This window comes from Mandrillus leucophaeus, unplaced genomic scaffold, assembly GCF_000951045.1.
Source record: "Mandrillus leucophaeus isolate KB7577 unplaced genomic scaffold, Mleu.le_1.0 Scaffold188, whole genome shotgun sequence".
Taxonomy (NCBI): Eukaryota; Metazoa; Chordata; class Mammalia; order Primates; family Cercopithecidae; genus Mandrillus; species Mandrillus leucophaeus.
This window is the reverse complement of record NW_012101898.1, coordinates 4,166,223-4,179,102: the sequence shown is the minus strand read 5'-3', so window position 1 is coordinate 4,179,102 and position 12,880 is coordinate 4,166,223. Positions and strand designations below refer to the sequence as shown.

At 38.3% G+C, this 12,880-nt stretch overlaps 1 protein-coding gene across 1 annotated transcript in view; it reads left to right on the top strand.

Annotated features, from left to right (window-relative positions):
- CTNND2 (catenin (cadherin-associated protein), delta 2) overlaps window positions 1-12,880 on the top strand; it is a 1,004,786-nt gene that overhangs the window by 164,240 nt on the left and 827,666 nt on the right. The window contains exon 2 of the mRNA XM_011978063.1: window positions 9,160-9,296. Within this exon, the coding sequence (XP_011833453.1) occupies window positions 9,165-9,296 (132 nt within the window). The 5' untranslated portion in view covers window positions 9,160-9,164. The remainder of the gene's footprint in view (window positions 1-9,159; window positions 9,297-12,880) is intronic.

The window sequence follows — 12,880 nt, the reverse complement described above, 5'->3', positions numbered from 1 at the left end:
TAGAATGATGGTTTCTATATACTACTCAGTGTATATAGCATGCAGTATTTGGTTTTCTGTCCTTGTAATAGTTTGCTTAGAATGATGGTTTCCAGCTTCATCCATGTCCCTGCAGAGGACATGAACTCATCCTTTTTTATGCCTGCATAGTATTCTATGGTATATATATGCCACATTTTCTTAATCCAGCCTATCATTGATGGACATATGGGTTGGTTCCAAGTCTTTGCTATTGTGAATAGTGCTGCAATAAACATACATGTGCATGTGTCTTTATAGAAGTATGATTTGTAATCCTTTGGGTATATACCCAGTAATGGGATTGCTTGGTCAAATGGTATTTCTAGTTCTAGATCCTTGAGGAATCGCCACACTGTCTTCCACAATGGTTGAACTGATTTACACTTCCACCAACAGTGTAAAAGCATTCCTATTTCTCCACATCCTCTCCAGCATCTGTTGTTACCAAAGATGGTATCTCATTGTGGTTTTGATTTGCATTTCTCTGATGACCAGTGATGATGAGCATTTTTTCATGTGTCTGTTGGCTGCATAAATATCTTTTTTTGAAAAGTGTCTGTTCATATCCTTTGCCCACTTTTTGATGGAGTTGTTTTTTTCTGGTAAATTCATTCACATTCTTTGAAGATTCTGGATATTAGGCCTTTGTCAGATGGGTAGATTGCAAAAATTTTCTCACATTCTGTAGGTTGCCTGTTCACTCTGATGATAGTTTATTTTGCTGTGCATGAGCTCTGTATTTTAATTAGATCCCATTTGTCTATTTTGGCTTTTGTTGCCATTGCTTTTGGTGTTTTAGTCATGAAGTCTTTGCCCATGCCTGTGTCCTGAATGGTATTGCCTAGGTTTTCTTCTAGGGTTTTTATGGTTTTAGGTCTTACATTTAAGTCTTTAATCCATCTTGAATTAATTTTTGTGTAAGGTGTAAGGAAGGGATCCAGTTTCAGCTTTCTACATATGGCTAGCCAGTTTTCCCAGCACCATTTATTAAATAGGGGATCCTTTCCCCATTGCTTGTTTTTTTCAGGTTTGTCAAAGATCAGATGGTTATAGATGTGTGGCATTATTTCTGAGGCCTCTTTTCTGTTCCATTGGTCTGTATATCTGTTTTGGTACCAATACCATGCTGTTTTGATTACTGTAGCATTGTAGTATAGTTTGAAGTCAGGTAGTGTGATGCCTCTAGCTTTGTTCTTTTGGCTTAGGATTGTCTTGACCATGTGCGCTCTTTTTTGGTTCCATATGAACTTGAAAGTAGTTTTTTCCAATTCTGTCAAGAAGTCATTGGTAGCTTGATGGGGATGGCATTGAACCTATAAATTACCTTGGGCAATATGACCATTTTCATGATATTGATTCATCCTATCCATGAGCATGGAATGTTCTTCCATTTGTTTGTGTTCTCTTTTATTTGATTGAGCAGTGGTTTGTAGTTCTTCTTGAAGAGGTCCTTCACATCCTTTATAAGTTGGATTCCTAGGTATTTTATTCTCTTTGTAGCTATTGTGAATGGGAGTTCACTCATGATTTTGCTTTCTGTTTGTCTGCTATTGGTGTATAGGAATGCTTGTGATTTTTGCACATTGATTTTGTATCCTGAGACTTTGCTGAAGTTGCATATCAGCTTAAGAGATTTTGGGCTGAGACATTGGGGTTTTTTAAATATACAATCATGTTATCTACGAATAGTTACAATTTGACTTCCTTATTTCCTAATTGAATACCCTTTATTTCTTTCTCTTGCCTGATTGCCCTGGCCAGAACTTGCAACACTATAATAGAAGTGGTGAGAGAGGGCATCCCTGTCTTGTACTGGTTTTCAAAGGGAATGCTTCCAGTTTTTGATCATTCCATATGATATTAGCTGTGAGTTCGTCATAATTAGCTCTCAATCTTTACATTCCCTGACTGACATCAGAGTGTGGTTTCTGGCCAGAGAGCTCAGCTGCTCAGATGTCAGCAGCACAGAAGAGTCATAGGTAGATTTCAGGTTGAAAGTTTGCAGGCAAGGTTGCCTTTCCCTGCCCCAAGTCTGTTCCACCCACATCTTGGCTGATGGCCGGTCACTCAGGCCAAGCCCCTGGACTCACCTGGACTCCTCTCTCTGTGGCTCACATCCACATAGAATCTTTCAAGTGTCCCACCAGTTCTCCCTTCCAATTATCCTGGTAATCTGACCACGTCTCAAGACCTCTCCTGCCTGGATTCAGCTGCGAATAGAAGATTACATCAGAGAGTTTACTACTGGGCATAGACTTGGGCCATCAGTAGAACTTTCTGCAGTGATGGACATCTTCCACTTTTCACTGTTAATAGTGTACCCACTGGCCATCTCTGGCTATTGAGCAGTTGAAATATGAATAGTTGACTTTTTAATGTTATTTTAATTAAAATGTAGATAGTCATGTGTGGGTGGGGCTGCTGTAGTGCAAGTCTAACTGAGGAAATATCTAGCTTCCCACAGCATGCTTGGAGTTTGGAAATGCTGGAATTTGAAGCATGTGACTTCAGAGCCTGAAGACCCTAGGACCCCAAGAGTGACAGAATGAGAGGAGAATTGGAAGGATAAGAGGTCGTGGCTTACAGAGAGGGGAGGGCAGCTAAGAAGGAGCAAAACCCATAAATGGCCAAAGGAACTTACTGGCAAATTGGAGAGGAGGAGACCAACAAGTAACGGTGACACAAGAATGCTGGGTGTGTCACTTAATTGGATGGTTGTGTGATGCAGACATCATCATTTATTTTGTTGAAGATGACCATGTCTTGATGTGTAAGTCATCAGTTGCGATGCAGAAGTGACAAAAGAAAGAACAAGTTCAAATATGCAGTAAGAATTTGCGTGTGTGTTTGTGTGTGTGTGATGGATGTCAATAAAATATGACATTGAATGTTGTCTCTGCATTGATGGCGAGAGAGTTTGGCCTTCCAAAATGCAGTTAAGATTCTAGCATGTTGCCAAGTGTCATGTAAATTTATAGAGACTCCTATTTGGGAAAGAAAAGTTTAGACTATTCATTTGGACATCGTAACATTTAATTACCTATAGTTATAAGAGTTCAAACTGAGAAGAAGGCTCGGCGTGCAGGGCCTACCTGCTTTTGCTGTTATTGTCATGCAGGCCAATTTTTCTGAATTTCTTATTGCATCATTTATGAAAGTGGTAGTATTATGGATATGTTTAAGATACTGTTTTATTCTGTAGGCTTATTTCATACAATGGGGTACATCCCTTTGTAAGCTTTGCTTTATCCCGGTATGCTGATTTGAAGCAAAGTTGGGACACGTTCCTCCTCCTGAGACCTGTGATTCATTTTAGATGAAGATGATACCAAGAGATGTTTTACCTTGCTTCTGTCAGTTCCCAAGACTCTGCACCCAGCCCACAGGGGAATTAAGGGAAAGAAAGTTGAGAAAATTGAACCTTTCTCGTGTTGGTCAGCTTGTGCCGCCATAACACAATACTGCAGACTGAATGGTTTAAATAACAGAAATTTATTTTCTCGTATTTCTGGAGAACAGAAGTCCAAGATCAAGGTGCTAGGAGGCCACCTCTCTTCCTGGCTGGTTGACAGTACTTTCTCATTGTGCCTACTTATGGCTTTCTGTCTATGTGTATGCAAAGGGGAAGAGAGACCTCTGATGCTACTTGCTCTTCTTATAAGCACATCAAGTCATGTTATATTAGGTCTCCACCACTCTGTGACCTTAATTTAACCTTAATCACTTTCCTAAAGGCTCCATCTTCAATACAGTCACATAGGGATTAAGGCTTCAGCATATGAATTTGGGGAATATAGTTCTGTCCGTAACACTGCTCATGCATGTGTGGGCATAGAGCAGAGTGACTTGCACCCTGAAACTGCTAGGATTGTTGTTTTATTATTTTCTGGACATAGGACTTGCTGGTACCAAGTTCTGCTAGAAGAACCCACCCAAAATTTAGGGCTGTTCTTACCTCACTGCTGTCTCTTTTGCTCATGTGGAAGATAGGTCTGTCCAAAATGCAGCTTGGGTATTTGCAGATTATAATTCTGCTGTGTGTAGGAAGACTTCTTACATGGTAACCACTTCAAGGGTAGCAAGAAGTGCTGTACAGGATGAATAAATCTGTGTAAAATGTACACTATACTCATAGTCAAATAAAAACAAAGTCAAAGGGGTGTATTTTTCTATATCAGGTTAGCAAAAGCCCGAAAGGATAATGAAGATCGTGTGGTTAATGCTGTGGTGAGGTCACATTCTCATGACCTTTCCAGTGGGCGGGCAGACTGGACCAGCCTGGCAACAGGACTTTGGCTAACAAAAGGCCGAAAAATGCACAGATTCCTTATTTTGCCAATTCTACTGCTGGGAACCCATGTATTGAATGTAAAAATGAGGTAAAAATCACATATAAAAGTCAGGTAGATAACTTTCAACATATACAGATTATTGAATACTAAGTATTCATTATAATTAAACTGTAGAACAATGTTTGTTGATATAAGAAATTGTTCATTAAATGTTGCTGAGCCAAAAGAAATTCAAAAACCTTGCATTAGTACCTTATTATGTAAAAAATCGTTGTAGAGAATAAGTTATATTAGAAATAATCACCAAAATCCCCATCAAAGTAATTTTACTTATCTGGAATGGCAGAATTCCTGGTGGTTGTTCTTCCTTTGTTCTTGATTTTTGCTTTTTATTTCTCTATCCTTTCCAGATTTCCTGGATTTAGCACAGAGTAAATACTAATTTTTAGTAGATTAGCTGTGATTAAGACTGAAGTAGTTGGCTATATTACTGCGAAGTAGAGGCTTAACACTTTTTATACTTACCCTAAGGCCATTCAGGGATTCACTGGGGCAGGTCTTTTGCCATCTCCTCTCTCTCTTCTGTGTGCCCTGAGCTGACAAGATTGTAATTGGAAGGTGATTGTCTTTTCTGTCCAGACACAGTGAGGACCAATAGTTAAATTAAATTTGGATTTAAAAAATTATGAATCATGGAAATTATTCCAAGTCATTTGCATTCAGGAATGGAGGTTGCCTTAGGTGGCAGTAGCTCTGTATGGTGGAATAAGCCTTGAAGATTCCACTTCTTTCTGTTATTGCTGTAAGGAGAAAGGAGGTAGATAAACAGGCCTAATTATTCCCCATACTGTGTGGGTCACACTTGTCAAGTGCCTGAGGAGAAACCTTGATTCAGTGCCTATTAAATCCCATATTTTTTTAATGACAGGTCACTGTTACGCTTTTAAAGAGTTACATTTTATAAAAATTAGTTAGTAGAGTAGCATTTAGGAGGCAGTACAGGTTACGGGAAATAGGCTGACACATCAAAGGACATTGAAATAGAAATTAAAAGGCAGAAAGCCTGAGTTCCGGGCCCACTTATGTAACTTAATAACTTTGGGCCCTTAAACAATTTCTTTGGCAAAACTATGTTGATAGTAATACTGGCTCAGAGACTGAATTAACATGGGCCCAATAAAATGTAAAGGAAACAAAAATTAAAATGGTAATTTAAAATATGTGAGACTCCTCCTTTCTCAGCATGAGGTGCTCCTTGTGTATTAGTCCATTCTCATGCTGCTAATAAAGACATACCTAAGACTGAGTCATTTATAGAGAAAAAGAGTTTTCATGGACTCACAGTTCTACATGGCTGGGGAGGCCTCACAATCATGGTGGAAGGTGAAGGAGGAGCAAAGACATGTCTTGCATGGTGGCAGGCAAGGGAGCATGTGCAGGGGAACTGCCCTTCCTGAAACCATCAGATCTCGTGAGACTTACTCACTATCATGAGAACAGCATGGGCAAAACTTGCCTCCGTGATTTAATTACCTCCCACCTGGTCCCTCTCACTACATGTTTAGATTATGGGAGCTACCATTCAAGATGAGATTTGTGGGGGGACATTGCCAAACCATATCACCTTGCATAGAGTCCCCTGTGAACCCATGGACATGGAGAGAGGTGGCAATAGAAGGTCATGGCAGCTGTCTCGGGGACCAGAGGTGACTGTGCACACAAGAGCTGCGTTGTCCTTCATTCTTATTTTCTGCTGTCTTCCACCGTCTCTGAAACCTTCCCTAGGTGGAAATTCATAGGTTCCACTCTTTATCTGGGCACAACATTTGCTGAACTGCTTGTTTACATTCTACATAATTAAGAGATTTGATCAAATAAGAAAACCATATGAGAAAGCATGTTGAATACATAAATACACTTCATTATGTTCTTCCTAACACACCACCAGAATTATGCAAATCTCTTTCTTTCATCCTGTTGGTATTCATCACCTTCAATACTTCAAACTTTTTAGCTATGGTTGCATTTTGCCAAATCATATTTAATCTGATTCTCACTCTTTGCTCAGATTTTGTCTTGTTGATATTATTTCCCCAAACCTTCTCACATATTCTGTTCATAACAGATTTACTTTTCCAGTGCTATTCCAGTCCCCATTGGTGATATTATTATTCCTTTTCACATATTCTGTTTGTAACAGATTTACTTTTCCAGTGCTATTCCAATCCCCATTGGTGATATTATTATAAGTACTTCATAAAATTAAAACAAATCAAAAATTAGATGAAATATTCATAAGAAATTTGGATGATTGCTTTCCTTAACATATATTTTAAGTAAAATTCTGTAATGGGGCCTTTTTAGGTTTGCATATCTCTAAATTATTAACTAGACACAGGTAAAAACATAGGGCAGAGGTTACTGTGAAAATCACAGGATGCTTAGATATAATAGAAAATACCTTTTAATATTTACGCAACCCTGGTTCCTGGAGGGATGTGTAATATAATAGCTTTAGGCAAGAAACTAATTTCTATTTACTCTCAGCCTTTTATTGAGATGAGGGTTTTGTAATGCCTTAGTAAATATCACCTTCAGTTAACTATTGCTTTCTCTGTTGATCATTGCTAGATGATACATATAACAAATACTTCAGTCCCTTTTTTAGTTCATTTGAGCTACAGATCTCATGAGACTTATTCACTATCATGAGAATATGATAGTGGTGGGCAAACCTGCCGCCATGGTTTAATTACCTCCCACCTGGTCTCTCTCACTACGTGTGGGGATTATGGGAGCTACAATTCAAGATGAGATTTGTAGGGGGACATAGTCAAACCGTATCACCTTGCATAGAGTCCCCTGTGAACCCATGGACATGTAGAGAGGTGGCCATACAAGGTCATGGCGGCTCTCTCGGGGACCAGAGTAACCAGATACCATAAATTGGGTCCTTATAAGCAAATTTCCTTATAAGAAATTTACTTGAAGTTCTGGAGCTGGGAAACACAAGATTAAGGCCTGGCAAATTTGGTGTCTGGGGAGGACCTGCTTTCAGGTTTATAGATGATGTCTTATTGCTGTGCCCTCACATCGTGGGAGGGTTGAGAAGTCTCTCTCAGGCCTCTTTTATATGGACTCATCCTATTTATGAGGGCTCCACCCTCTTGACCTCTTCCCCTCTCAAAGGCCCCTCCTCCTAGTACCATCACGTTGGGTATTAGTATTTCAGCATATGAATTTGGGAGACATCAACACTCAGAGCACAGCAATCTCATTTGTTTGTGCAGGAATGATAGGAACAACTCTGAGAATGTTGTTTTTAACCTGTACGTACGCATCCATTTACGCACTGGGTCTAATATTATTTGAGTTTCTGCTTTCTTTCATAAATAAACTCAGACAAAATCAACTGTGGCAAATGGCCTTGCCAGTTTTTGTCTGCTGTCTGTCACAGAGTAGGAACTTGGTAAATATTTGTGGAGTAGATTAGTTATTGACTGTATTTCACAATACTAAGCTTCTTATGTTAATTCAGGTATCTCTTTAATTATTGGTAAATTATTAATCATGGCTTCTGTATGGTTTTCTTACAAAGGGGAATGTCTGATAGATTTTCTTTTGAGTTGGAAATATACTGTTTTGGGGAAAACCCTCTCAAACTCTGTTTTTCTTCTGCTCTCACACAGCGACAACAAACACAGAAGACTTCTGTGACCAAATGTGTGGATTTTTTCCCATACACGCCAAGCAGCAGACACAGCTGGCTGTCCTTTAATTCAGTTCTGACACTGTCTACTCTATCACTCCGACACGATCTACCACACTATCTACTCTCAGAGAGTGTCAGAGCCCACAGGTTGAGGGTTCAGTCCCCAAGACTGTCTCATCCCCCCAGACACCAACTGCAAGTCCAAGCCTCAGAACTTCTGACCAACAGGCTTCAGCTGGGGGTCCCACAGTCCCTGGGTTGGATTCCATTAATTTGCTAGAGCAGCTCAGAGAACTCAGGGAAACACATGTGTTTACACGTTTATTTCAGAGGATATCACAAGGGATACAGATGAAGATTTGCGCAGGGTGAGTTATGGGGGAAGAGGCGCAGAGCTTCCAAGTCCTCCCGATGTGCCACCTTCCAGTAACCTCCACATGGTCAGCTCCCCAGAAGCTCTAGGATCCCAGTCCTCTGGTTTTATGGAGGCTTCTTGACATCAGCATTTTTTCCCCCAGGGCATGGGGGCAGGACCTTCTGTGGAATGAGGGTCTTATGACCCATAACCAGAAAGGAGGCAGCGAAGATTAGAGTCCTGCCTTAGAGCAGGTCAAAGGAGGGCGGGGAAGGTCAGAGAAATTGCTTTCTGAGGCCTGCTCCTGAGACCTGACACACCCAACACCATCACAAGACTACATCAGGGACTAGAGGAGATATGAGCCAGGAGGAAACATATAATAACACCACATATACCAATAGGCAGGTTATAAATTTACCTAAAATAGTCATAAATTTGTAGTTGGACTAGCTTCTCAGACTCAATACTCCTTTATGGCTTTACTCTTACAATCTCTCCTCTTTCCTTCTCATCATTTCTTTCCCCATTTACCTCAAGACAAAACACTAGGTGGGAGTGTGTTCTGGAATTTGGTTGGGGGTGATAAAAGGTTAAAGCATTCCATTTACTTGTACTGTTAATTTACTGTATTAACCCCCTTCTATAATTGTGTCTTGGTCTTTCTCAGCAGCTCATAGTTTTACTTTTTTTCTGTGTGTATCTTTAGAGTGGTCTGATAGTTGTACCTGTTTAGTGTCAACATCTGATTGTATTGATCGTGTCCTCTTGCCTTGCAGGAGCTATGCCTGTCCCAGACCAGCCTTCATCAGCCTCAGAGAAAACGAGTTCCCTGAGCCCCGGCTTAAACACCTCCAACGGGGATGGCTCTGAAACAGAAACCACCTCTGCCATCCTCGCCTCAGTCAAAGAACAGGTAGAAACATTCCATTTCTGTGACATGCGTTTGGGGACATTTTAAACACTTTTTCTAGATGAAAGTTAAAGATTAAATTCTGTTGAAAGAAACTCATACTTATCTAGCAGAGTGTTGGTATTTATTATATAAATAATATTATAATATGGTTGTAATTCCTTTGGACTCTGTGTTTTGGGCAGCCTTCCGTGAAAAGATATTTTATAGGGAAAGAAAAACAACTTTGCAATCAAAATTTCCTATGAGTGAAGCTTTGGCATATTCATTGATGGACCTGACATTTAATGCTTTTAAACGTACAAAGTGAAATAATTAGTCTTAGAGAACATAAACTCTAATAAAAAATTAAAATATATCCAGGAAGTTAAAAATATGGTATGACAGTAAATGAATATCACATCAAAGTCAAGGCAAATTGGTTTGTCCAGTGTTTTCTGAGATGGATCTGGAAGGATACAGTCTAAAACTTCCCCTCTCAAACTAATGAAAGTCTGAACGATTCTTCCCCCAATATTACTTTGCCAAAAAATGTGTAAGTAAATAAAACCTGAACCTTAGATTTAAAACGTCACTTTATAAAAGTCATGTTTCTTGTAAATAAAAAAGTAGTGAATAAAGAGAGCTGGATGATCAAGATTCTTTTATTTACTGCTTCTTCTAAACATGTGCTAGAAAATATATCAGTTTTTACAATTTTAAGTTAAAAAGCCTGCTGTGTTTGGGTTATGTGATTTGGTGATGCTGAATTAGCAACTTACCTGACTCCAGGAACATCTCAGCAGAGCAAGAGCCTAAAATGGGAGCAATTAAGAATAGTAACTCTATTCAAAAAGAAGAAGGGCTCTAGAGGAAACTGATTCTGTTTCATGAGTGGAAACTGATTTAGGTAAGAATGGGAAACCACCTAAACAGTCAGCCCACTGACAGAAAGGATCAATGATGCTATCAGTCAAAAGTGTGCCATCTGGTCAGGAAGTGTTCAGCTAAGTAGGTACTCAAGGGAGAGTTGAATAGATTGAGTGGATAGTCTAGTTTGTGAAAATAGTCAGGAAGCAGGAAATTGGGTTGAGCTTTAGGCTGTGCTCCTTGATTACTTTGCTTTCCAAAGCTTACTCTTGAGAGTTTTCTGATTATGTTTAAGGGGAAATGATAAAAGGGACCACCAAGGGAGTTAACACCACTCCCATCCTCAAAGTACTACCTTGTTATGGTTAGGTTATGTTATGCTTTCTTATTCATGTGTGATCTGGAAGTCTTGCTAGGCTACTGACTTCTGAGTAGTAAGAACATTTAAAGCAGGAAGAATACATGTAACAACAACAACAACAACAACAAAACAAACAAAACGACAAGACCTGTTTGCTGAAAATTATTTTATCACGAGGATGTAAAGTAATTCAGGATGAATAAAAAGGCATGGCATGGTCCTCTGTTGAAAAGCTTAGTATCATCACAATATTACTGTCTCCCAAATTAGGATATAAAATGTAGGTGGTTGTAATCAGAATCCTGTGGCTGGTTGTTTGTTTCTTTGGCAAACTGGATCAAACTATTTTAAAGACCAGTGGAAGTATAAATATATGAGAGTGCAAGGAAAGTTCTGAGAAGTTTTGTCTTACAACCATACCGATCACAATACTGCCCAGTGGGCTCAGAAAAGAATGGTCTCTGTGTAAAACATAATTGAGGGTTCAAAACAGATTCATGTATACATATCTGCCTATTCACTTAAAATTAGTGTTTCAGTTCATTATCTGCCTATTCACTTAAAATTAGTGTTTCAGTTCATTACAAAGAAGTGGCTTACATGGTGTTGTCATAACTGATTCGACATCTGGAAGAAAATTAAAACTGTTAACCTACAGCGTAAAGAGAAATAAATCTCACAGGGAAAAAAATGATAACTGTAAAAATAAAACCATTAACATATTAGAAGAAACTTGGGGGAAAGAGCCTTGTAAACTAAAGGTAGGCAAGGTTTTAGGTAAGAGAGGAAGCCCAGAAGCCATACATAAATGATTGATGAGTTTCACAGTGTGAATACTAATTAGTAATAGCAAGACACAACTCAAAATAGAAAGGAAAAATAGTCCAAGAGAAAATATGTGCCACAAGTATAATGAAGTGTTGATAAAATTAATATATGAAGAGTTCCTAATGTTGGTGAGAAAAAGATAAATAAAGAAATACAAAACTAGGCAAAGGATATAAACAGAAGAAAGATGCAAGCAAGTGATGAATGTTTATAAAGTCTACTCTAATATACCCATTGGGGACACACAATTTTACGTGAAAATAGGACTTATTTTTGATCTACCAGGTAGCCAGCTGTTGAAAAGTAGCTTATATTGTATGCTAGGTAAGAGTTAAGGTTTGGAGAAATCCACATTCTTTTTCATTCCAAATGGGAATATAAATTGCTGTAATTTTTTGGTAAAATGATTTGTTTCTACGCATTGACATTTAAAATGTTCAATAACCATTGGTTTACTCATTTAGATATATATTCTGTAGAAATTAGTGACTAAATAGATAAGACTTTATGTGTATTGAAATTTATTATAAAATTATTTGAAATAGCCAAAAATGTGGATGGCTTGGTGAAGAGTTGAAAATGTTATATTTTTTCTATAAATGGTATGCAGTCATTAGTAAAAATGAGTTGGGGCTATATGTTTAACCTTTGGGGAAAAAAATCTGTGAGAATTTTAGAAAGGAAATTATACAGTAGGGTATTATCCTGTTTTTAAAAACTCAGAACATTAGATATGTTTTTGGTTTGTACATATTTATGAGCATCTAGAAAAGTATAGAAGGAAATAAATCAGTCTATTAACATTGTCTAGCATATGTGTTTTACAGTTAGATGGAGGTGGAAACAGACTGAAGACTTTGGGAGTTTGGGTGGGGATACAGTCAAACTATATCACTGTGAAAAGCTTTTTTCTGAGTAATTAAAAAATGTATTGTTCATTTTGGGGCAACAAAGATGACTTTTTTTTTTTTTGGTGGCACGTAAGTAATTTGGGGAGGGATGCAAATGTGTTCTGGAAACTTGAGATAGAGAAGCCCCAGGTGCCCACGTCATAGGCTGGGAATTCGGTCCCAAGTGCAGCATCTGCCTAGGTAAAAGCATAAATCAACAAGCAGCAGATTCCATGAGCTGTTTGGGGATGGCCTGATGGAAACAACCAATCTTATCCTTCATTGGGGGATTTGTATCCTAAATCATTCTTAAAGATTCCTTCTTTTTTCCCTCAAGTCTAGAATATTATCTGTGTAGTGAAAGCTAAGGTAAATTGTTTCTTAAAACTTTTATCTGAATTAGCCCTCAAGTAGTTAGCAATGGAGTTAAAAATATAAGACAACCATATGTAAAGAGTTTTAAAATAGAAAAAATTATAGATGAAAATTTCAGGAAACTCGTCTGTCAATATATTATCAAACTCCAGATGATTTTTACAGATTAAAAAGAAACTTGAAATTGAGAGCATTTGTAACTCCAGATACTCTATCATTACACTAATTTTCATTGTTCTTTTAGTTCCACAATCATTATAAACCGTATTCTTGATTTTAGAGGA